We start from the raw sequence: 26,512 nt of genomic DNA, 5'->3' as shown, positions 1-26,512 counted from the left end.
GATAGCATCTTGGTAACGAAAGAACGACTCATTTATAAAACTTCCCATCTGCTTGCAATTTAAAGAGGATCAGGTTGGGTTGGATTTGGATGGGAACTTTTAAGGAGTACCTACAGGAGTGGCAGTTCAGTGTCAGGTGTGTAAATGGGGGAGGTATTTATAAGGAGGCGATATTTAGTGCATAGCACACTAGACTGGGATGCAGGACACCTGGGTTCTATTTCTGGCTCTGCCATTGCCCTCCTTCATGACCATGGGCAAGTCATGGTCTCTGTCTGTGCCTCAGTTTCCCCATCTGTAAAATGGAAACAATGATAGTACCAGAGACCAGGATGAGACCTTCATGGGGTGGGGGGAGATTACCCCACATGAGCCCACTACTGGATTCTGACCCTTCCTGTGAATCATCTGGTACCAGCCACTCCAAGAAATAGGAAACTGGATTAGATGGACCTTGACTCTGATCCAGTCTGGCAAATCAATTCCAGTATTTACACTTTCAAAAGGAGGTTGAAAAATTTGAAAGGATCCAGAGAAGAAGCACAAGAAGGATACAAAGTCTGGAGAACCTGCCTTACAGTGGGATACTTGCGGAGATCAATCAATCTAGTTAGCTAATCAAAGAGCAGGTTAGGTGGTGACTTGATCGCAGCCTATAAGAAAGTTTACAATATGGAGATTTCTGAGAACAGAGGGCTCTTAAATCCTCTGTCTAATCCTGGTGCCCACAATTCAGGAAGGATGGTGATAAATTGGAGAGAGCAATAATGATTAAAGGATTGGAAAACATGCCTTATAGTGAGAGACTCCAGCAAACCAAAGATTAAGGGGTGACTTGATCACAGTTTATAAATATCTACAGGGGATACAGAAATTGGGCTCTGCAATCTAGCAGATGCAGACCTAACATGATCCAATGGCTGGAAGTTGAAACTAGACAAATTCAGATCAGAAATAAGGTGTGACTTTTTTAGCCTCACTCAAAGACTCTAAGTGATGGAGAATCCACCCTTTCTCTGGATCAGCTCTTCCAATAGGTAATCCCCCTCCCCTTATTTCTAGTGTGAATTTGTCTAGCTTCACCTCATGGCCATTGGGTCTCCTGCCTTTGTGTGATGCACTGAAGAGCCCTCTGCTCTCTAAATCTTTTCCCCAAAGAGGTACTTCTAGACCATGGTCAAGTCACCTCTTAACCTTCTCTTGGAGAAACTAAACAGAATTATCATCTTAAGTCTCTGACTCGAAGGCAGGTTTTCCAGACCTTGAATCATTCTCACAGCAATTTTCTAGACCCTTTCCAGTTTTTCAACCTCCTTTTTGAAATATGAACACCAGAACTGGACACGGTATCCCAGTAATGGTCTCATCAATGCCATGTAGAGAGGTAATACTACCTCCAGACTCCTACTTGATATTTCCCTGTTATATGCCGAAGGATCATGTTCACCCTCATAGCTACAGAATCCCACCGAGAGATCATGTGCAATTGGTTAGGCAGGAGGTCAGATTAGAATAATGGTCCTTTACTGGCCTTAAAATCTAGCAAAGCAGGTAACTCTGAGCCTAACCTCCCAGAATGGAGTTAAGGGACACTGTGTAGAGTTGGTCAGAAATTTTCCAATGGAACAGTCTTCTGTCAGAAAAAGCCAATTCAATGAAATCAAAATGTTTCACGGGAATGTCTTGATTTCATCAGTGTTTTCAACAAAAAATTATCAAACTATTTTGTTCAACTTTATCATATTTACTATTATGTTATGTACAATATATAATCATTTTCCAGGCCTCAAATCATTCCTACTGCAATTTTCAGAAGCTTTTCCAATTTGTCCACACTCTCTTTCGAAGAGTGGACACCAGCATTGGTCACGGTACCCAATAAAATAGTAGAAGCAGTGGAACAGTTTATCTAGGGAGGTTGTGGGATCGCTGTCATTGGAGGTTTTTAAGAACAGGTTGAATAAACACTTGTCAGGGATGGTCTAAGTATACTTGGTCCTGCCTTAGCATGAAGGGGACCTCTTGAGGTCCCTTCCAACCTTATATTTTTATGATTCTATATTATAATATAAAAATTGAAGTGACAAACTTTAAATAAAGTGCTTCAAAAATGCCATTTCTATATTTCCAAATCAAAATTGTTCAGAATTTTCACTTCACAAGAAATTTAAAAATTTCTAAGTCAGGACCAAAGGAAATTCCAAAGTGTCAGAAATGTCTGCAGAACAGAAATCCCAAATTCTGACCACTGTCCAACTGGATAAAATCACATCCTTACTATTTGTACTAACTAAATCCATGGCACTTTTCCTGAGTTGGGGGTGTAAAGTCCTGAGCAAATGACACTCAAGGTAGCTGTACTCGGTCCTTGGGGATGTAGGGGGAGAGGAAATAAGATTTGAAAGTGCTTTTCAAATATTAAACCAATGAAGTTTAACCATCCACATGAGGGTGTCATAATCATCACCCCCATTTTACAGCCTGGGGAATATGAGCTGAAAAGAGGTGGTAGGGGCTCAAGAGAATGCAGCTAGGCATGGAACCTGGGTGTCCTGACTTCCAGGCCCCTGCTCTAACCACTAGACCCCACTCCCTTCCCAGAGCTGGGGACAGAACCCAGGAGTAAGCAGCACTGTGTATGTGTGTTTGTGTGGGGGCTGTTTTAAATACATTTCTCCTTTTAAAGAGCCACTGAAACAAACAGACAAAAGCTCATATTCCACGCCCAACTCCTCACAATTAATCCCTGCAGTATGACTAAACGGAACCACATTTCCTCCAGGGAACCTTTCCCCCACACCCAGGGGCAGATCTGAGTAGCTTTTAGCAGCATTGCACACACACCCCCGACACGTGCTCCCCAGTCCACTCGCTTCCCACTATGAAATCCTCATCAGCACCTCCTCCCACTCTCCTCCACCTCCTTCATCTCTCTCCCTTCTTTTGATTTGGCCTTTGCAAAAGGCACACATGAGACAGGCCGTGATGTCTAGTTGCTTCTGTTCTGCTGTCTGCATGGATGCAGATGGGCCCCAGCGGGATAAACTGCGGAGCAAGGAGCTGAGCTTTGGGGGCAACTGAGTTTAAAGTATTGGAGTCACAGCAATGCTAACAGATCCCTTCAAACTCCCATCGGCCGGTGCGTACAACTGGTGGAAACCTGCATTCAGGAATGGAATAAAGCACCAGATTTTTATATTCTTCCACCCTGAAAAGAGGTGGATTAACAGCAGTTCTCAACTTGGGGTCTGCAGACACTGTCTAAGGGGTCCACGAAAGGTTCTCGTTACCATAGAACAGTGATTTTCAAACTGGAGTCCCCAGACTATGTTTAAAGATTTCCGAAGAGGCCACAGCTCCATCTGAAAAATTTTAGGGGTCTGCAAATGAAAAAAAGGGTTGAGAACCACTGGATTAAGGCACCTGATTTGTCGCATTCTCCCCCAGGTCCACTGGCTTCAAAATAACCAAGGGCCAAAACAGAAATGCCACCACGGCAAAGGAACAGAGAGCATCTCCCACGATGCTAAGGCCCTCATACCAATCAATAGCCATATGCAAGGCTGGAAGTTTGGGCAAGGGGCCTGCAATGGAAGTGAATGGATTGTTCTAAATGTAATGGGGGGCAGATTCCCAGGTGGTGTAAATCGCCGGCATTCCACTGACGTCAATGGGGCCAGATTCCCAGCTGCTATAAACTGCAGGCTGGCTTGGGAGTTTATTACTCCTCCCTGGCTGGCTGATGCTGTCTGCAGAGCAATGCAGGAGCGTTGCCTGATGGAACGTCAAGATGCATGGGCAGATTTTAATGTTTAAACATATTTCCTCAGGCAAAGAAGGCTTGGCAAGCTGCAGAGTGGATTTAGCAGCAGTATGAATTATTAGGCAGGTTAAAGACTCCTGCAGGAATTCAAATGGTTTATTTTGGTGGGTGTCATGCTCAGCCGCTCAGAAGCATCACTCTGCATTGATCATGGGCTACACTTCCATCAGCCTTACCCCCAACTCTTGGCAGCCAATGCAAGCTTTTCCAAAGGGGTTTTGTTGGCCCAGTTTGAGATGCCTTAAAAGAGTCTGATTTTCACAGCCCTTTGTTCAAATCAGCCTCCTCTTGAGGTGATTGGGTTAGCTCCCAACCCTTATTCCCAGCGGGGTTAAGATTAGCACCCAGGTCTCCTGATTTGCACTGTCAGTCCTTGGTGCCCTTATCACTAGTCCACACTGCCTCCATATGGGACCTTGGCTAACTATGCTAGGCAGGCAGTGGTGCCTAGTAGATAGGGCATTGCACGCGGACTCAGGAAACTTGTGTTCAATACCTAGCTCTGCCACTGGCCTGCTGGATGACCCTGGGCAAGTCGCCTCACTGCCTTATACCTCAGTTTCCCCATTTGTAAGAAGGGGATAATGATCCTGACCTCCTGTGTAAAGTGCTCGGAGTTCTACTGTTGAAAGATGTGGTAGAAGAGCTAGGGGCTATTAGTAACTCAGTACGTGGTGTCAGTGACAGTTAGGCTGAATTCATTGCCACAAGAAACTGCTGACTTTAGCAAGATTTCAAAAGGAGAATTAGACTGGCAAAGTCTTCCAAGTTTAGAACTGGCCTAAGTGCCATTCTTAGGAGCCTAAATCCCCACTCAGGTCTTCTATATCTCAGGCTTGCACACTTACCCCTGCACCATCCTTCCCTTGCAGTTTGCAGCTGCTTTACACTTATTCTGCATGGCAAAAGCTTTGCACAAAACCAGAGCTATCAGGACCAAGAAACCGTTTGACTCACTGAACGGCGAGAGAATTAATAAAGTATCTTTAACTATTTGAGGAACTTTTATGGTCCCATCAGGTGGATGAACAATGGATTTTTTGGTTCATTGGCAGTTTTGAAAAGTAAAAAACAAAGATCATTTCTTGTCAGACCAAAAATTTAAAAAAGTTAAATTGTCAGTGAATTGGAAAGTCAGGGGGAAAAATTGTTTCAGGTTGAACAAAACACTTCGTTTTGACAAAATCAAAGCATGCTATTTTGAATTTGAATCTTTTTGAACTTTCAAAAATGAAATTAAAAGAAATGTTCATGCTGACATATCAAAATCTTTCCTGTTGAAAATGTCAAAACTGTTTTGATTTTTCAGAATTTTTTTAAAGTTTCTTTCTGAAACAAAAAAAAATGTGTGAAATCAACACAAATTCATTTTTGATGGGGCCCAACGCAGTATCCCTGCACCAGACCAATGGGCCAATCTGTCCCGCACTTCCTTAGGTTAGACCAGTGGTCCATCCAACCCATTCGCTGCAGTTGAGACCTATCTATGTAAGGCACCCAATCTTGCCTCTATTACCATAATACCTGAGCACCTCACAATCTTTTAATGTATTTATCTTCTCAACCCCCCATAAAGTGGGGCAGTGCTATCCCCATTTTACAGGATGGGAAACTGAGGCACAGAGAAGCTCAGTGACATGCCTCAGGTCCCCTAGGAAGTCTGTGGGAGAGCAGGAATTGAACCTCGGTCTCCCAAGTCCAAAGCTACTGCCATAACCACTGCATTACTGTTTGTAAAGCTCACTGCAGGTTAGTTCTATGTATTGTCCTTCACAAGAGGTTAAGAAAAATTGTCAAAGCAATTTTAAGGGAGGAATAGGAAAAAATATCCACAGTTTGTCTTCAAAGAAGCAGCAGGGGCCAAAAGAGATTGGGAAATGAGACCCTTATTTGGCAGTGAGAGATACTGAGCCATAAAGGATTTTATGTCTCATAATGGAGGAAATGGCCAAAACTAAGAGTGAGCCGGGGAAAAAGGAGACAGGGAAGAAAAAAAAGAAATGTAAAATTTATAGAGGAGCCGAATGCATAATGAACTCAAGCAAAGTGAGTGGTTCCTAGTGATTTAATGGGCACTGGCCCAGCAGAAGGCCTCGCTGGCTCAAATCTTCCATGTAAAGGCCTTGTAAAAAACTAACATTGGACAGGGTTTAACTCAGGTGAGGTGAAAGGGCCCCGGATGAGTCCCTGTAAAGCATAACCTGTGGTAGAACTCACTGGCACTGTTCTCCACAGGCAGCCTTTCACCGCAGCCAAGCTGGGGGACAAAGACACAGCCACAAGGAAGGGAGGTGAGGTGAGGTTAGGGATAGATAGATAGATGGGAGTGTGTAGGGGGGTGGATGGATAGATAGGTGAGAGGTGTTTTTGGGAAGTGATGGGGAAAGAAAGAGGTATCGATTTTTAAACTGCAATAAGAAAGAAAGAAAGAAAGAAAGAAAGAAAGAAAGAGACCATCTAGAGCAAAACCCCTGTGTTAAGGCGCAGTAAAACTGAAGCAGGGTGTGTGCCTATGAGTCTGAGTTATGGGAGGTGCCAGCAGAGCTTTGGCCCTAGAGCAAAGCCCCTGTGTTAAGGTGCAGTAAAACTGGAGCAGGGTGTGTGAGTCTGAGTTATGGGAGGTGTTCCTGGAATGGGGATTACTCCCCTCCCCAGTGAAGACATCATCTAGGCCAATGGTCCCCAAAATTCACTTTGTGCCCCCCTTACCTCTAGGAGAGCGCACCCCACAGTTTGGGGACCTCTAATCTAGGCACACCCCTCCCATTGCTTTACCACCATGCAATCCTCTGTCCCCATCTACTCCACTGCATCCCTCTCCCAGCTACACAAGGATCCAGGCAAATAAAACCTACCCATAAAACCAGGCGATTTACTGCACTTAATTTGATAGGCTACATAAACCATGAAATATAAACAACAGGACATAAAAGAGCAGCCAAAGCAGGTGGCCTTGTAACAAAGTGCCCTGTGGCCTGGACGGTCTCTCCTCTGCAAAGATCTGTTGCCGCGCAGTTGGGAAACTCAGAGGCTGGGTGCTAACACAGCAGGAAGGATGCTAAGGCAGGAAGATGAGTGTCTGCAATAGAGGCAGGAAGCAGGAGCGCTCCGGTCCGTGACTCCATAAACTCCACCATTATCCATCATGCCACAGCGCAAGATACAATCTCAACTCTATTACAATCCTGAGCCAACATAGGTATTGTGCAAAGTGGTAACAACCTAGGATCCGCACACATATACAAGGTGACATGCAGCTGTTGTTACACAGCCTCAGAAATTCATCCATCTCTGCTTAACTTTAGTTCAACCAGAAATTATTCCAGGGCCGTCCTGTGGCCTTTCACCCTGGAGATCAGAATAGATTATCACAGGGGTACCTTCTGACCTTAGAATCTATGAACTTCGGGACTTTGCACTTGAAGCTGGCTGCAGCCCCAGGCACACCTCAGAGAGAGCATGATCGAATGGCTAAGCCCTTATGAGGGGAATGAGGACACCTGGGTTCTATTCCCGGCTCAGAAAGTGGGGCAGGAACTGTCTATTACTTTGTGCATGTACAGTGCCTAGCAAAATAGAGGCCCAATCTTGGCTGTCCCTTAAGCGCTACTATAATACACATCGATAAAATTATAGCAGTTAGAGCAGCAGGGCTGGGTGTCAGGACACCATGGTCCTAGTCCCAGCTCTGGAAGGAGAGTGGGGTCTATTGGTTGCAGCAGGATGGGCTGAATCCCTGGGTTCTAGTGTGGTCTAGTGGTTAAAGCAGGGGGATGAGAATCCAGATACCTGGATTCTATTCCTATCTCTCCCATTACCATAATGCCTAGGAGTCTCAGTCATGGACAGTCATGGACCCCATTGTGCTAGGCTCCTTGTGTACATGTCTCCACACTAATGGCTATGCCGGTAACACTACATCAGTAAAAAGTCATCCCACAATCCACACAATTATACTGAGACAAACACTGTGTGCATAGCAGGTCTTAGACTGCAAGATCTTTGGGGCAGGGGATGTCTCTCACTATGTGTCTGTGCAGAGCCTGGCACAATGGGACCCGGATCTCAGTGGGCTCTGTGCAGTGCCAACACTATCAATTTGATCGACAGATCTATATCTATGCACTACCGTAACACCACTAATAATGTGTAAATCTCAAATCCCCTGAAAGACACAAATCTGCAGTGCATTAGTTTCTCTCTGACACCCTTTACCGAGAGGAACGATGGGACGAGTGGGTGGCTGAGCGACAAGGAGAGACAAATGCATGCAGGTAGCGGGAATGTGCACACGTCTCTGTTATCTGCTTCTAATGTATGCAGTGTTGTGGCTATATCTCCGAGGCAGCTGGAAGCTGGCGTGTCAGCGTTGCCATTAGAAAGCTCTTATTAACATGGATTTATACGTCTTCTGCAGCAGATTTTGCAGCCTGACAGATGCCGGGGGAAGATTTAGTGCTGGAAGCAAAGTGAGGTGGGGGGGTGCATTAGTGGTGCTGGATTTTTTAATTGATAAGGGGATCTGCTTTTTGGGTCGTAAAAGGAAAAAAACCACCCCAGATTTCATCTGGACCATGGAGAAGTTTTGTTGGGATTTTTAGCTGAGTGATTTTATTTTTCAATCATCAAAAATAGATGTACCTATCGGCTGACTGAGACTTTGTTGTGAGGTGGTGTGATTTATTGGTCAAGGCACTGGACTAGGACTCCAGACACTTGGATTCTGTTCCTGGCTCTGCCACTGACTTGCTGGGTGACCTTGGGCAAGTCACTGCCTCTCTGGTTCCTTCACGACTCTTTGTCTGTTAGAGTCTAAGGTCTTCAGGGACTGCCTTTTGCTGTGTGTCTGTGAAGAGTCAGCATATCAGGGCCCTGATATTGGTGGGGGTCTATGCAGTGCCTGACCTGATAGATCCATCAATCGATTGATAGACAGAACACCCAATGCTCAGCCCCCATTCCCATGTTGCAGGCCTACCCCATCTCTAATCCCCATGTAGCTCCACCTCCATAATTCAGGCTCCTCCCATTTCTCTCCCCTCTACAGGTCCCAAAGGTGTAACCCAGGGTCCACTCCCCACCACCCCCGGCACAATGACAACAGCATCCACGGTGACCTCCACGGTGGTGACCACAGCATCAGCCATGGACCTGCGTGACTGGCTCTTGCTGTGCTATGGCCTGGTGGCCTTCCTGAGCGAGGTGATGGCCAGTGGTGCCTCCTGCCCCTCGGTGTGCCGCTGCGACAACGGCTTCATCTACTGCAACGACCGGGGCCTGACTTCCATCCCAGCCGACATCCCCGACGATGCCACCACCCTGTACCTACAGAACAACCAGATCAACAACGCTGGTATCCCCTCCAACCTCAAGTCCAAACTCAACGTCCAGGTGATCTATCTCTATGAGAACGACCTGGACGAGTTCCCTATCAACCTGCCACGCTCACTGCGGGAGCTACACCTCCAGGACAACAATGTGCGCACCATCGCTCGCGACTCCCTGGCCCGCATCCCCCTGCTGGAGAAGCTCCACCTGGACGACAACTCCGTCTCCACTGTCAGCATTGAGGATGACGCCTTTGCTGACAGCACCCGCCTCAAGCTGCTCTTCCTGTCCCGCAACCACCTCAGCAGCATCCCGTCTGGCCTGCCTCGCACTTTGGAGGAGCTGCGGCTGGATGACAACCGCATCTCCACCATCCCGCTGCATGCTTTCAAAGGGCTGAACAGCCTGCGGCGGCTGGTGCTGGATGGGAACCTGTTGGCCAACCAGCGCATCGCCGACGACACCTTCAGTCGGCTGCAGAACCTCAGCGAGCTGTCCCTGGTGCGCAACTCTCTGGCTGCCCCTCCGCTCAATCTGCCCAACTCCCATTTGCAGAAGCTGTACCTCCAGGATAACGCCATCAGCCACATCCCCTACAACACCCTGTCCAAAATGAGGGAGCTTGAGAGGCTGGACTTGTCCAACAACAACCTCACCACTCTGCCCAAGGGCCTGTTCGATGACCTGGAGAGCCTGACCCAGCTGCTGCTCAGGAACAACCCTTGGTTCTGTGGTTGCAGCCTCATGTGGCTGAGGGACTGGGTCAAGGCCCGGGCTTCAGTGGTCAACGTGAGGGGGCTGATGTGTCAAGGGCCAGATAAAGTGAGAGGCATGGCCATCAAGGACATCACCAACGAGATGGATGAGTGCTTTGAGGCGGGTGCACAGGGCAATGCAGTGGCAGCCAAGACCACCACCAGCCACGCAGCCGTCACTACACCTCAGGGCTCCCTCTTCACCCTCAAGGCCAAGCGACCTGGGATCCGCCTGCCAGACTCCAACATTGACTACCCCATGGCCACAGGGACCGGCACCAAGGCTTTGGTTCTCAACGTCAAGCCACTGACGGCCGATAGCATCCAGATTAGCTGGAAGGCCATGCTACCTGCTGCTTCCTTCCGGCTCAGCTGGCTGCGTCTGGGTCACAGCCCAGCGGTAGGCTCCATCACCGAGACCCTGGTGCAAGGGGACAAGACCGAGTACTTGCTAACGGCCCTGGAGCCCAAGTCCACCTACATCATCTGCATGGTCACCATGGAGACAGGCAGCACCTATGTGGCAGATGAAACTCCGGTGTGTGCCAAAGCAGAGACAGCTGACACCTACAGCCCCACTACCACCCTCAACCGGGAGCAGAACGTTGACCCAATGGCTGGGCTGCCTCTGGCAGGGATCATTGGTGGGGCAGTGGCCTTAGTCTTCCTCTTCCTGGTCTTGGCAGCCATTTGCTGGTATGTCCACCGGACGGGCGAGCTGCTGACGCGGGAGAGGGCCTACAGCAGGGGCAGCCGGAAGAAAGACGACTACGTCGAATCGGGTACCAAGAAGGACAACTCCATCCTGGAGATCCGAGGTCCTGGGTTGCAGATGCTTCCCATCAACCAACACCGAGCCAAGGAGGAATACGTAATCCACACGATATTCCCATCCAACGGCACCAGCTTATACAAAAGCACCCATACCATCGGCTACGGCACAACCCGTGGATATAGAGACGGAGGCATCCCAGACATAGATTACACCTATACATGATGGAGAACCATCGCTCCCTCTCAACCCCCACACCGCCCCATGCGGCTGCCACCGGATGGCTTACAAATCGAGGAGAAACTATTTTCTCTAACAGAAACGGCTTGAATGGCAGGCATTGGGGAGAAGGGAGGGAAAAACTATTTTGTAGAAAAACAAGGGGTGGTTAAAAATTAAAAAAAAAAAAGACATAATTTATATTTAATATTCCAGATTTCAAACGAACAACACGTGCTCATGGATCGTCATGGATTGAGGAGAAAAAGCTACCTATTCATATCTTTCCTCTCGTGTAAATCTATTTTCTTTTTCAGGAGATAGGTTATAAAAGAAAAAAAAATTCAACACATAACTGTCATTCCTGACTGCTGACCGTTGACGGTTTAGCCATCCCCGCTTCAGATAGGAGAGGAGGATTTTTCTCTCATTTTAATGGGATCTACTTCCAACCCTTTCCTGTCTTTATTCCCATAACTGGTTGCTTGGTTTTACTTTTTATGCCGCCTTCGTCAACTGTTTTGTTAAGAGCGAACGGATTTGGATTTCCCCCCTCTCCCAAAGCTGGGGGGGAAATGGGAAAATATTCCATATTGCAGCATAGTTCCTGGGCGCAGACAATTGAATTGGACCCCTTGGTTAACTCCAGACACTTCAAGTAGAAACATTATCTAATTCAATTCATAGCTTTGTCCATAGCAAAAAAAATTATATATATATATATATATATATACACACACACACAAACCTCCTCCTCATCATTTTCTTCCAGACAGCTCGGGTGATGGCTTCCAGGGGATAAGGTGCAGGATGCTGATGTCCAAATGTATCTCAGGTTCCATTGGGTCACATATATTTGGGGGAAGAAGTGGATTTCGATTCAGATTCCAGCACAATAGGCTTCGGTGGAAGATTCTGCCTTTTGGGCCAGGTGTTGGGAAGCAGGAATGCACAGGGGGCCCATGGTGCTAGGAAAAACCCATTCTGGGTCACCGCTGGTTTGGGAGAATCCTGCTGAGATGGTTAGAATTGCTCGAAACAAAGCCACAATGATACTTTCTTTTTAAGAGCAGGACCAGGCAGGTTTGCTCAGGAAGCCACAAAGATATATAAGCAGCCCCAATTAACACTCATCTATCTTCCTTGGAAAACCCAGCCTTGACTTTTAACTTTCTTCTCCTTTTATTAACATTCAAAGGTTTTAAAATTACACCCAGGTCCGAAATCAGGATAGGAGCGACTGGGTGCAATTCCATGGGCTTGGGCCTGAATGTTTTAGGAAAGGTGTGTGCAAGGTCAAGTGCAAGGATATGGTACTACACTCCAGCAGTGCTGGGGATAGAATCCAGGCATCCTAACTCCCAGTGTCCCCCCGCTCTAACCACTAAACCCCACTCGCTCAGGTGCACAGATCTAGCCCTGGGCTAGAACACATGCATAAAGAATCCGCTGCAGTGCCACTGTGCTCCTGTGAGGCTGTATCTCAGAGCAGGGTTTGTGGAAGGTGCATGGCGATGCCCTGGTGCTAACTACGGCATGTCACTAGCAGCCGAAGTACCAGATCTCAGAGGCTCATAAGGTCATCACAGAGTGGACACGGGATCTAAAGTCGCTGAAAGAGGTCTGGGGGAATCAGTGAGGGGGCTGTACCAGCCTAGGCATGAATATTCACTTGCCCCCACTGCTGCCTCCCCCCCACACACACACACACAAAACATGCACACAGAGAAACACACATACAGAGCCAATCTCACTCACACACACAGAGGTCTGTCTGTCTCTCTTTCATAGAATCATAGCAATGTAGGACTGGAAGGGACCTTGCAAGGTCAGCTAGTCCACCCCCCAACACTGAGGCGGAACCATCTAAGACAGGTGTTTGTCCAACCCGTTCTGACATATCTCCAATGACGGAGATTCCACAACCTCCCTTGGAAGCCTGTTCCAGTGCGTAACTACTCTTCTTATTAGAGTTTTTCCTAATATCTAACCCAAATCTCCCTTGCAGCAGATTAAGCCCATGACTTCTTGTCCTACCTTCAGTGGACATGGAGAACAATTGATCCCCATCCTCTTTATAACAGCCCTTTACATATTGGAAGGCTATTATCAGGTCTCCCCTCAGACTTGTTTTCTCAAGACTAAACATGGCCATTTTTTTTTAATCTTTCCTCATAGGTCAGGTTTGCTAAACCTTTTATCATTTTTATAGCTCTCCTCTGGACTCTGTCCAGTTTGTCCACATCTTCCTAAAGTTTGGCGCCCAGAACTGGACACAGTTCTCCAGCTGAGGCCTCTCCAGTCCTAAGGAGAGTGTGACACTTACCTCCACTGTCTTACCTATGACACAATGATATTAACCTTTTCTGCAACTGCATCATATAGTGGATTCATATTCAGTTTGTGATCCCCATAATCCCCAGGTCTTTTTTGGCAGAACTACCACCTAGACAGTTCTTCCCCATTTTGTAGTTGTGCATTTCATTTTTCCCTCCTAAATGTAGTACTTTGCACTTGTCTTTAGTGAATTTCATCTGAGTGGTTTAGACCAGTTCTCCAATTTCTCAAAGTCATAAAATGCTTTCAACCCCTCCCAGCTTGGTGTCATCCACAAATTTCATAAGCATATTCTCCTCTCCGTTATCCAAGTCATTAATGAACATATTGAATAGTACCAGACCCAGGACAGACCCCTGCAGGACCCCACTAGATACACCCTCCCAGTTTGACGGCATACCGTTGAATTACTCTTTGAATTCAGTTCTTCAACCAGTTGTACCCACCTTAAAGTAATTTTATCTAGACCACATTTCCCTAGTTTGCTTATGAGAGTGTCATGTGGGACTGTGTCAAAAGCCCAATATTAAGATCTATGTCTACCGCTTCCCCCCTATCCACTAGGCTAGTAATCCAGTGAAAGAAGGAAGTTAGGTTGGTTTGGCATGACATATTCTTGACAAATCCATGTTGGCTGTTACTTAGTACCCTATTATCCTCTAGGGGCTTACAAATTGGTGGTTTAATAATTTGTTATTATTTCATACATACATACATACACACACACACAGTTGAAAATCCTTGATTCTGGAGAATAGGAATAAATACAATTATCTGGCTGATTGGAGAGCCGGCAATAAATATCCCATTAGCAATATCTGTAAAAGGTGCTGTCTCCTTGCTGATGGCTCTGCCAGTGGCTTTCATCCTTTAATAACTAAAACAGTCCCACATAAAACACTTTTACCTGCTTATGACAAAACAATAGATGCCAAAACTAAACGAATTCTAGACCAGATAACCCACAAGGATACAGAATAAAACTCCTCTGTCTTCCAGCCCCAAGAGGGGGAAAATAATCCCAAGTAAGGGAAGTGGCTAAAAGATTTGATTCTGCATTGTCCTGTGTCTTGTTTTGTCACTTATTCCAGTGCAAAGTGAGCTGCTGTTCTGATTAGGTGGCATTTCACACCCATTTTGCATAGGCATAAAGGACAACACTTGGCTGTAGGGCAATGTGTCCTGCATTTAGACCCAATTCAGCAAAGCACTTGAGCACATGCTAGACAAGTCCCAATGGGTGCATTTTCATTAGGAAAAAAGGTGTGTTAGCTAACATGAGTTAATATCCTAGTGAAGACAAAGCAGTCTGTAGTTTTAACACACATTAGTAGGTTGAAGTAAAAACTAGTGGAGAGCCCTGACCAAGATCAAGGCCACATCAACCTGTGCAATACAGAGATACATAATGAAAGACAGCCCCTGCCCCAAAGAGCTTACATATAAATAGACTAAGAATGGGACGGGATACAGAGGCAGAGAGAGGGGAAGTGATTTGCCCAAGGTCATACAGCAGGTCAGTGGCAGAGGTGGGAACAGAACCAGGTGTCCTGAATCCTAATCCTTTGTGCCATCCATTAGAACACACTGCCTTCCTAGAAACGAGCCACTTTGGGTCACATATCAAAAATGGTTTAGTTAAACTGGAGCAAACTGTGTGAACTATTTGAAACTGGTTTATATTGGTTTGACTTGTGCCTGTACGGCATTGTGTATATGGGAAGGTTGCACCAGTATAAAAAGAGTGGATAGTCTTACTTCAATTTGAACCTGGTTTATATCAATCCTGTATACGGCGTCGGCGAGACTGATACTGAAGTACTGTCTCCAGTTCAGCAGGCCATATTTTAAAAGGGATATTAAAAAATTGGAGAGGGTGCAGAGAAGACCCACAAAAATGGTTCAAGGGCTGAAAAAAATGCCTGCCAGTCAGAGACTTCATAAGCTCAAACTGTTTAGCTTTTCAAAAAGATCAGGAGGTGACTTTGATTACTAGTAAGCACGTACATTCATGGGGAGAAAATCGTAGGCCCTAAAGGGCTCTTTAATCTAGCAAAGGAAGGCAGAACAAGACCCAGTGGCTAGAAGTTAAAGTCAGACACATTCCAATTAGAAATAAGACACCAATCTTTCACAGTGCAAGTGATTAACCATTGGAACAAACTCCCAGGGGATGGGGTGGATTCTCCATCTCTTAGGTATCTCCAGATTCAGACTGGCTGCCTTGCTGGAAGATGCTTTAGCCAAACGACAAGTTACTGGGCTCAGTACAGGGGGAACTGGGTGAAATGTTATGGCCTGTGTTATGCAGGAGGTCAGACTAGATGATGTAATTGCCCCTTCTGGCATCAAACCAATGGAGTACAGTCCACACACAGTCGCACCCACTTATCTATATTGGTTTAACATTAACATCTTTAGCTAAATCGGTACAATTTCTGTGGACAGCCAAGCTCTACATTTATCAACACAATCTAAATCAATATGAGCCAGGTTTAAACTGATATAAGGACATCTCCACAGACTTTTGCACTTATTTGTCTGAACACCAGGTCTTATATCTTGCTTATAATCAAAATCGTGCTCATCTCATCTCATCTACAACCAGAGTGGCAACAATTATTACTATTTATTATTTGTATTATCGGAGCCCCATTCATGGACCAGGACCCCAATGTGCCAGGAGCTATACAAACACAGAAAAAGACACAAGTCCCTGCTTCAAAGAGCTTACAATCTAAGTGTAAGATAAGAAACCTGGATACAGACAGAGCAATAGAGAGTATGGTGATTTTAATCTGAGTTAGTAACAATCCCTAGCATTTATATAACCTTTTTCATGAGTAGATCTCAAGGGCTTTACAAAGGATAAATAGCATTATCCCCATTTTAGAGGTGGGAAACTGAGGTACAGAGGGGGGAAATGACTTGCCTAAGGTCACGCAGCAGGCCAGTGGCAGACCAAGGAATAGACACCTGGTCTCCTGAATCCCGGTGCAGTGCTCTATCCATAACACCACATTGTCTGTCCAAATGCAAGCATTCAAAAATCAGAAGGGTTTTTTTTTTTTCAAAACCTGTGGGGTTCCTTTTATTTGTCTTCCAGATGTCACATTCTTCTCTATAACCAGGAGAGCTGGAGATTATTTTTTGACAAGGCTGGCAGTCATGAGAATCCAGGAGTGCAGCCTGCATTATAGACAAACCCCCAGATCTGCCCTTGTGCCCACATCTGCTTTTACACTTCACCCCTTGCAAACTGCAACTGCAATTCCAGAAAAGCTTGGCTCTGATGTTCCTTGGAAAATACAGCTTCTCCAGCTGATTATGCCGCGGGTCTATCCCAATGCAAATTTATGCAGCTATTTAGCCACTTGCCAGAACAACCGAGGGATAGGATGGAGGGATATTTATTTACAAAGTTCAAAAGAAAGTCATTTTAAAGTAGGAAAAGTCTTATTGCTCTTCCTTTCCATTCACATCCATGGCAAGGTAAAAGATGACAAAAGAAAGGCATACAGCGGAGCTTATATTTATATGATTAACACTGCATGAAAGGATCCAGCCCTCAGTTCCGGCATTCCACCTCCCACGAAGTGTAATTTTATTAAGTGTTTAACTCTACACACAGCACTTAACAAATGGAGCTAATTTGAACTAGTGCTCCAAGAGGACACGTTTAGCACAATGCAAACCTGGTGCTCATTAATTCAGGTGATTCGAGCATGTTTCGCTTATGTCTTTCCCTTCCGTGCACCTGGAGTTTACAGTAACAATTTACAGCTCAGCTTGCAAAGCTGCCATAATTTAAGACAGAGCCATTCAAACAGGTAAAAAAAAGTTTTAAAATGCAAATGATTTGCCTTTATTTATTTGTTGCCAAAAAATTCAGTTGCTAAACTCATTAGCTGAAACGAAGCCACTTAAAGGTGACACTGAATATGGATTTTTTTTTTATGTCTGCCAAGGGTTGGCTCCTTCTGTATGAAGCGTCAGTGATCTTGGCTCTTGGGGGCCTAGGGTAACCAGATGTCCCAATTTTATAGGGACAGTCTCAATATTGGGGGCTTTGTCTTATACAGCCACTTATTACCGCCCACCCCTGTCTTGATTTTTCACACTTGCTATCTGGTCATCCTGCAGGGGCCCAATCCTGCAAATGCCATGTGAAAAGCAGGCATGAGACCAACCAGAATATTTCATGCTCACTTTGCACTAGTGTGAACGAGTCGAGCCCTGTAGCTTCCACCATCAACATTTGATCCAGGTGGAATCTTGAGCCTAAAGACAAGCACAAAAATTCTCCAAGGAAGCAGTCTCGTCCACAGACTGTCTCTGTACCTTACAATCTAGCCTCACTACTAGACATCACTCCCCCAACACACACATTGAGCTATCTGTTCAACTCACTTATGCCATACAGCTTGATAGCTGCCTAGGGCTTTTAACTGGAGTAACAGCAGACACTGTCTTTGAATAGCACATAATCGTTTGGCCTGAATTCTCCACTGGCTTCTTAAATTTTCTTCTTGTTCCCTTCCATTTTTGCAGGGCCTGGCTTTTGCAATCCCAGAATCTGGAGCAATTTATCTCATCCCTCCCTCATCCCTGGGAGTTTAAAGAGATATGGGATAAAATTTTCAAATGTGCCTAAGTGACTTAGGAGACAAAGATCCATATTTAAAAGTGACGTAGGTAATATAGCGCCTAAGGCTCATTGAAAGCCAACAGGATTTAGGCTCCAAAGGTATTTAGCAAACCTGATCAAAAATTTTCATACAAAACAGTTTTCCGTCAGAAAATGCTGACTGGATTAAATCAGAATTTTTTTTGCTGGATTTCATCAGCATTTTTGTAGGAAATTATCCAAATTGTTTTGTTTTTAAAAGGGAGGAAAGCTTGGTTTTGATGCTGCATTTTTAAATTCTAGTATCATATTGTCTAAAAGTCTAAACGAGACATTTTGACCTTATTGAAACAAAATAATTTTGAATTGTTCACAGAATGGAAATTCCATTTTTTGGCCAGCTCTAGTATTTAAGCACTTAAAGATGCAGATGGGTGCCTACTAGGATTTTTAAATGTGCCTAAATGAGCTAGGTGCCTAAATCCCATTGCCTTTCACTGGGAGTTAGGTGCCTAACCTGCTTGGGGGCTTTTGAAAATCTCACTAGGCATCTACCTGCATCTCTAGGTGCCTAAATACCTTGGTAAATCTGGCCCTAAGTCACTTTTACAAATGGGTCTTGAGCTCGTAGGTCACTTAGGTGTTTTTTTAATAGAGGTCCCTTCCTAAAGCTTTTCTCCTCCCTTAGAATAAGCTTAGCTACTTTATTCTTTCTGCGGCAGATATCTGGGCATGATCTATTGATTAGGGTTGGGGGGATGGGACTGGGAGCCAAGACTCCTGGGTTCTACTCCCAGCTCTGTTGCTGACTCACTCCATGATGTTGGGCAAGCCACATACCCTCTGTGTGCCTCAGTTTCCCCCAAGAGTAAAACAGGGATTTGAGACTAAATTACCTAATGCTTGTAAATTGCTTCTTGCTGGGAAGTGCTACAGAAGTGCACAGTATTGTTATTTTTAATAAGTTGTGGGAACAGAGTTGTCCCTGCTCTTTGACATTCAAAGCAAAGACAATCTGGTGGAATGGTGGCCCATTTTCACCTCAGTCAGCAAGATGAGATTAAAGGCCAGCACTCTGGATCTATCTAATTTCATCTGTTTGTGACACAGTGTTCCCAAACAGTTTAAAATACATCCCGAACATAGGAATCAAAAGACTAAATCAGACCCATGCGCCATGTAGCCCAGTATCCTGGCCAGATTCTTCAGAAGTATGCTTGCATTAGGCAGATGTGGGATAATCTACCCTCTACAATCCCTAATAGAGGTCAGTTTAAGCCCTGAAGCATGAGTTTTAATATCCCTTCTAATGCTCATTTTGTTGGCATTAACTATTTTAACTCTGGATATTCTTGTTACCCAAACATCCAATCCCTCTTTGAATCTTTCAAAGGTTCAAATCATCAGACCTGATGTTTTAAAAAATGAAGCTTTAGGGTGAGAGTCACCCTTTCAACTAATTAATTCAAGCAAGCATCGCAAGTCCTGTTTTGATGGTCATATAGACAAGTTAATAGAAATACCCTTGGCCCAGATCTGGGTGCCATCAGTTTGACAGCAGTGTAACCCCCAGTTTGAAACTGATATGAATCCCAGAATTTGACACCAGTGTGACTCTCATCTTGAAATGGTGTCACTCCCAACTTGAAACTGACATAATTCCCAGTTCGACACTGGTGGGACTCGCTGACTGCAGTGGAAATTACTCCTGATTTACACTGGTGAAACGCTGATCAGAATCAGGGCCCTTATGCTCGCAATCAGTGATGCAGCCTTTACAAACAATTTCTTTCCTTGTCAAGGAATATTAGTCCCCTTCTCATCCTCACTTTGATGGACAGAAACTTTAGTAGAGGAGACATTCATTTTTGTTCCTTAAGATTGTTGTTATGAGATCATGAGATACTGGTTTGGTTCTTTGTTGACTTGACTCTTGTGCACTCATTTCCACCAGCGCAAAGTGAGAATGTAAATATTACCCATTCTAATTAGGTAGCACTTTGTGTGACATTCAGGGAGACAAGAAATGGGGCCCATTTCATTTTGACTTCAAAGGCAGTTTTGCCTAAGTAAATTCTACAAGCTTTGCCCCTGGCTGTGCTGTAGTCTGGATGGGGGCTGGTATCAAAACCGGTGGCATCAGAACATGGTTCGCAGGGCATCTGGCTTTTTGGCACCGCAGTTACAATTCCAGGGAGGGCTGGATCGATTTTCATACGTGGCTAGTAAACAAAGAACAGGATTGTCTTTGAGGCTGGGGAATGCAAGGCAGAAACAAATGTATCTAAAGAGGCCTAGGAGTTCCAGCTCCTATTTGGCCTCTGTTTAAATATATCAGTATCCATTGAAGAATTTACAATATACTGTAGCCTCTACATAATGCTACTCTTACTGCTGGGGGCACTATCTAAACAGCACTCCCTTCCACTACCACTCTTAGCCTTCGAAACCTTATTTTCACTGGTTGTTGCAAGAAAAGCTATGACAGGACTAGAACCTTTGGAGCTGTGAACTCCAAGCAGTTGGTTGAAGTAATAAAGTGGGAGTGAGGTAAAGGTCAGTGATGAAGGGGGCAGAGTTAAGGTTCGGTAGTGGGAGTGAGGCATACATTAATACACCTCTATCCAACCCCAAACACTCCCTCTATCTTCTATCCATCCCCAAACACACCCCTCTCTATCTATCCAGCCCCCATCCAACCTTCTATCCATCTACCTATCTGCATACACATCTTTATATTGATCTCTGCATTCACCCATCCCTCCCTCTTTCTCCACACACATTTCCTGGGTTTGGGAGGTTTACGTTTGCATGTTCTTAACGTAAGTTTAGCCACTTTGCACATTCTGGAAAGGCACATGGCAGCAGCAGGCAATCATAAGTCTGCCTTAACCAAGTTTTGGGGTAGTTAATCGACAGGGAAAGTATTGCATAAAGCGAGGAGCATGGCTAGTATTGTCGCTGTCATCTTCATGGCTGTTAATTGACATGCAAACCAATCATCCCAAGGAGCAGCTCACCTTCCATTCCCCCACATAATCCAGATCAGAGTTGGACTGGCGCTCAGCCCAATGGACATTCAGCAGCTCAACACAGCTGCAAAGAAAGTCAGCCCCTCGCATAGCATCATGAAAAGATTCAGTTCAGCTCCTTGCAAACTGGACCTCGCATAGCATCATCAGACAGACTCAGTTCTGCAAGGGATCCATGGGACCTCAAACAGCACCATCAAACAGAATCAGTTCAGCATTATGTTCAAATTCTGTATCTTCACATCAGTGGGACCACAATCCTCCCATTCGTCCATCCCTTTTCTTCTTCCATGCATCTGCTGAGCCATGCGCCGACGGAGACCAGCCTGGTTATCCCATCTCCTCGCCACCAAAATAAGGGTTCTTTTCTGAGAAACCAAAGTGCACTCATTGCGCGCCCTTTGGCCTCTTTCCTTTAGGTGCCTTGAAATTTTCAACGTCTGAGATGAATGTGTTCCTTTGTCCCCCCCTTTTTTTTCATATAAAAATAAAAAACAAAACAAATGGACAAAAAAAAGTATGAGTTTAAAAGAAAAAAATTCTTTCCTTGTCCTTTCTTGAAATAAAATAGAAAGATTTAACTTTTATGGTGGTTTGAGTCATTCTCTCTTTGCCTGCAGGGGTGGGGCTGGGTGTGAAACTGCAAAATTAAAATAAAGGCACTGTCATGTAGAGGAATAAAAGTGGATTGGTGCTAGGCTAGGCTTGGAGAGTGAGTTGGAAGAGGGCTACCAAGGGAATTATATGTTGCTTTTTCTCCGCAAAGCACTGCACCATGGCCCTGGGAACAGGTAAGCATTTCCATCCCCAAGGCCAGAGCGATGTTAGTGTATAAATATTAAGGCAGCTCCTATAACCAACCTCTATCTATCCATCCATCCGTCTCCATATATACTCTTCTATCTATTCATCCATCTCTTTACACATTTTTCTCTATCCCCATATCACCCTTCTTTCCATCCCCATGAACACCCCTCTATCTATCGCTGTACACAGCACTCCAGCTATCTGTCTAGCCATCCTTACATTTATCCATCCCCAGTCATATCTATTTGTCTATCTATGGCCACCCCTACCTCTCTGGATGCCAGGCAAAAAAACTCCAGGGCTTGTAGCAGGGGGACAGGCATTGGCCATGATGTAATGGGGGATGTGAAGGGAAGAGATGTGAGGGGAAAGGCAGTAGGCCGTGGTGTGAAGGGGAATGTGAGGGGAAGGTCTAATGCCCTTCCCCGCTCATCCCCCTCACACCATGGCCTAATGCCCTTCCCCTCACACCGCCCCTCACACCATGGCCTAAGGACCTTCCCCTCACATCGCCCCTCACACCATGGCCTAACGACCTTCCCCTTACATCCCCTCTTCACACAATGGCCTAAGGCCCTTCCCCTCATGTCCCCTCACACCATGATAGGGGAAGGTCATTAGGCCATGGTGTGAGGGGGTGAGAGGGGAAGGGCCTTAGGCCATGGTGTGAGGGAGATGTAAGGGGAAGATCGTTAGGCCATGGTGTGAGGGGGATGTGAGGAGAAGGGCATTAGACCATGATGTGAGGGAGATGTAAGGGGAAGGTCGTTAGGCCATTGTGTGAGGGGGATGTAAGGGGAAGGTCGTTAGGCCATTGTGTGAGGGGGATGTAAGGGGAAGGTCGTTAGGCCATTGTGTGAGGGGGATGTAAGGGGAAGGTCATTAGGCCATGGTGTGAGGGGGATGTAAGGGGAAGGGCATTAGACCATGGTGTGAGGGGGATGTGAAGGGAAGGGCTTTAGGCAGAGACCCAACTCCCAACGAATTCTCCATGGTTTCCTCACATACACAAAACTTCCTGTCCAGCTCTCATTGCTCAGAGAGAGGGCAGAATGGGGAGTTCCAGGCACAGAGGAAGGGAAAAACACAATAAGGATTCAGCCTCTGAAGCTTTTCTGCCTGACATGGAGACATGGCTGGCTGGCTAACAGGTGCAGAGATTTCTTTAACTGAAATGACAGGGACATTTTCCCTGGCTTATCCCGCGAGGTTGGAGGCAGAGATGAAAGTTGGAGGCTCACCCCGCTAGTCATGTGGAGTGGAGGCAGAGATGAAGGGCTGGAATTTACAGACTGCATTTGTTTGTTCTGTAGATGTCATGAGCGCTAGGAGCCGACTTCTCCTCTACCCCACCCCACCCCCAACTTGGCACTCCGCTATGTTCCCCCCGTCCTCAATCTACCTTTCAAATGCCCCGGAGAAAATTATTTGCTGTCAGGAATAACAATGGTTTTTGCTATATTTAACCTAAAATCCAAGCTCATTGCTTCCGCATTAGACCTGATTTCATGTCTAGTTACAGGTTAATGGATATTTCCTCCTTACCACATTGCATGGGAATGCCATTTCTCAGCTCGGGAACACGCTTCAGTGGCAGCTTTTGTGCATCAAAAGCAGGCTGGGGCTCAAAGGCTGGGGAAATGATCACACCTGCAGAGACACTCTAGTGACCTGTAAGGTACACTGTGCCCTAGTCCAACCACAAGCTATCAGGCTCCATGCAAGAATGGCTGGGTGGCTTTCTCTGGCCTGTACTTATGCAATAGGTCATAATGATCCCTTCTGGCTTTAAAATCTGTTACCTCAGCTGTCAGCGCACACATTATAGGAGATACTACATTCACTGGGCCAGCTCTCCAGCTGGTGTAAATCAGCATCACTCCATTGGAGTCAATGGGCTGCTCCTGGTTAGGGGTGATGACAGCAAATAATTTTTTCACCCTCGCCAGCAAAATGTCTATGGCCAATCCTGCATGTCCCCTCCCCATATTCCCCCATGGTACCTGGCGAAAGAAATGTAGGCAATAAGATGACTCCGGGATTAAAGGGACAGACCCAGAGGGCGTACAAGAAAAAGCTGTCAAGAAAGATGTGACGAGTCCTTAATTATAAGCAACTTCCTGAAGGGCCAAGGTCACTCCATTGGGGACTCTGCTATGTACCTTGATTCTGAGAGCAGCATGAAACCCAATTGACACTAAGAAGGAAACATTTTAGCCTGAATAATTGAGGTCCAGAAAAGGCCACATGCCCAGTCCACAATTTAACTGGCCAGCTCTGGAGGCTGGAAACAGAGGTTAAACCTGCCAGAAAACAGAAATATTAACGTCCTTTCCAGACTGGAGAAAAGCAGCTTCCCGATAGGCATTATTTATATCACAATGATGCTTGGAGAACCCAGGTGTGACTGGGGATCCGTTGTACCAGGCAGCGTAAAGACCCCAACTGAGATCAAGGCTCCCATTGTGCTGAGCATTGCATAGACACAGAGTAAGAGATGGTTCTTGTCCTGAAGAGTTTACAATCTAAACAGACAAAAGGCAGAAGGGGAAACTGAGGCACAGAGATGGGCAGTGATTTGCCCAAAGTCAGTGGCAGATCAGGAATAGAACCCAGGTGTCCTGACCCTCAATCCATTACCTTACCCACTAGACCAAAGTGCCACTGAAAAGCTTGCCATTTCATTTAGAAAGGAGCGGCACACTGAGATACAGAATAGCCCAGCAGTATGTCCCTGCACTGGAACTAGAAGTTGTGGGTTCAATTCCAACTCTGCTACAATCTCCTTAGGTGAGTCACTTCTCTTGTTGGGCCTCAGTTTTCCATCTTTAAACTGAGAATAAGAATCCATCTCTTACCTATCTAGACTGTAAACTCTCTGAGCCAGGGACTGTCTCTCACCATATATCTGTGCAGCACCTGACACATCAGGGCCCTGATCTCAGGTGGGAGTCTATGCAGTGCCCAGCCCAATGGGGCATCAATGTCAGTTGGGATGTCTAAAGGAAAGCTGATCTCTTGCAAAATCTGGCTTCTATCGTATGGACTAAAGGATATCTGTCCCTCAGGGGAAATCCTCTCCCAGGACAATCATAGAATCATAGAATATCAGGGTTGGAAGGGACCCCAGAAGGTCATCTAGTCCAACCCCCTGCTCAAAGCAGGACCAATTCCCAGTTAAATCATCATCCTACACATTCGGCGCAATCTGATGCTTCCCAAATGGGCAATGACATCTGGGGTGGTCTCTCGTGTCATCATTTACACTAGTGTGAAGTAAGCAGACAATGCCCTCTAGATTGTTTGACATCCATCCGGCTTGACTGCATGAGGTTGCTCTTTCGAAATCTCTGGGACTTGGGGGTGGATTAGCAGGGATGATACTGCAGGAAGCAGCTGGGGTTGTACTTCAGATCAGGGAATTTGGAAGTAGGGTTTTAAACAGGGTGGGGTACTCATTTCTGGATAGCTCTTTCCGAGTGGCACGCGCCCTGAATCAAAGCACCCCTTGATGCATGGCATGTCTCCAAAAGCCTACTGAGGAGGAGTCGGCAGGGAATATAAAAGCATCTTAAATCCTCTTTTATTCACCTAGAGCCTTGGGCACCTAATCACCTCTTCAAAGGCAGCCCGGGCTGGTGCAGAGGAGAGGAAATATTGTAACTGGATCTTTCCTGGGGCTCTAGCAAATGGATTCGTCGTGGGAGAAAGGATTCAGCTTTTCCTTGTGTTGCTATAAGGGGGAAAACCCAACAGTGCATCTGCTGGAATATCCAGGTTAGGATACAGGGGAATGGAATTGCCTGGTGTGAAGACTCTCACAGGACTCTGTGTTCTTATCCATTGGTATAAGTGACTTGTGCTTTGTCTGTACTGGGTTGGGGGCCGGGGTTGCATTAGTGCAAGACCCTAGTGCTGGTGTGTTGCACTGTGTAAAGTATGATTTGCAGCAGTGCATACTCCAATGTAAAAAGTAACTTGCACCAGTGCTAGTCCCTCGTGCAGACAAGTTGTACTGTTGTGAACAGACTTGCATAGTTTAAGGCCCTAGCGCAGATTTGTCACTCCAGTGTAGAAAGTGACTCACCCATTTGAAACAAAGGAGTTTTACACCAGCACACTCTTTGACACTAGTGCAATGGTCCTGCCAAAGGGGTTGCCACAATACAGATACAAAAAGAAAAGGAGTACTTGTGGCACCTTAGAGACTAACCAATTTATTTGAGCATAAGCTTTCGTGAGCTACAGCTCACTTCATCGGATGCATACTGTGGAAAACAGATACAGATACAGCAGCGCAAACATCCCCCACATCTCATGATTTTTAAGACAATCTCAGGATTTTTCATGGTGTCTGAATGCTTCAGACTGATGATGCCGGGAGGGTTGGATAAAAGAGCATGGAAGACAGGGAGCTGAGGTAGCAGCATGATTGAGGAACTCTGACTGAGCTAGCCAGCGAGATTGCAGATGTATTTAAGTATCCCTTTGGATCAAAGGCAACTGAGTGTGAAGGTAAAAGACTAAGCCACTTCCTTCTGCAGAGGAAGGAACAGCAGGACTCCAGCTCCTGCAGTTTGGTGTCTCTCCCAGCACCCCCTGCAGCCCCCTTTGGTCTGGAAAAGCATCCCTGTGAAAGAGACAAAGCGCTGACAAAGGGTGGTAATGATAACTGGCATTTCATTTTTTACAGGGAGTATTTTGCACAGAGAAGCAGGAGGGGCAGAGAGCAGAGCACAGTAGGAAATAGGCAGCACTTGGCAATGCTGAGCTGCAGCGCTGGGGTAACACACACACTGAAAGGGCCCATGG

General features: G+C 45.9%; 2 protein-coding genes across 7 annotated transcripts in view; one reads left to right on the top strand and one right to left on the bottom strand.

The window, feature by feature from the left end:
• The window catches only part of FLRT1 (fibronectin leucine rich transmembrane protein 1), a 94,312-nt gene extending 72,834 nt beyond the window's left edge, over window positions 1-21,478 (top strand). For all 3 annotated transcript variants that reach the window (XM_048856785.2, XM_048856786.2, XM_048856788.2), the window contains one exon: window positions 8,871-21,478. In XM_048856785.2, coding sequence (XP_048712742.1) covers window positions 8,918-10,903 — 1,986 coding nt within the window. In that variant the 5' untranslated portion in view covers window positions 8,871-8,917 and the 3' untranslated portion in view covers window positions 10,904-21,478. The remainder of the gene's footprint in view (window positions 1-8,870) is intronic.
• Window positions 1-26,512, bottom strand: part of MACROD1 (mono-ADP ribosylhydrolase 1) — a 185,237-nt gene that overhangs the window by 132,156 nt on the left and 26,569 nt on the right. The window lies entirely within an intron of this gene.

Source organism: Caretta caretta, chromosome 7 (assembly GCF_965140235.1).
Source record: "Caretta caretta isolate rCarCar2 chromosome 7, rCarCar1.hap1, whole genome shotgun sequence".
Classification (NCBI taxonomy): Eukaryota; Metazoa; Chordata; order Testudines; family Cheloniidae; genus Caretta; species Caretta caretta.
Note: the sequence above shows the minus strand (reverse complement) of the source record. Positions and strands in the feature narration are given on the sequence as shown.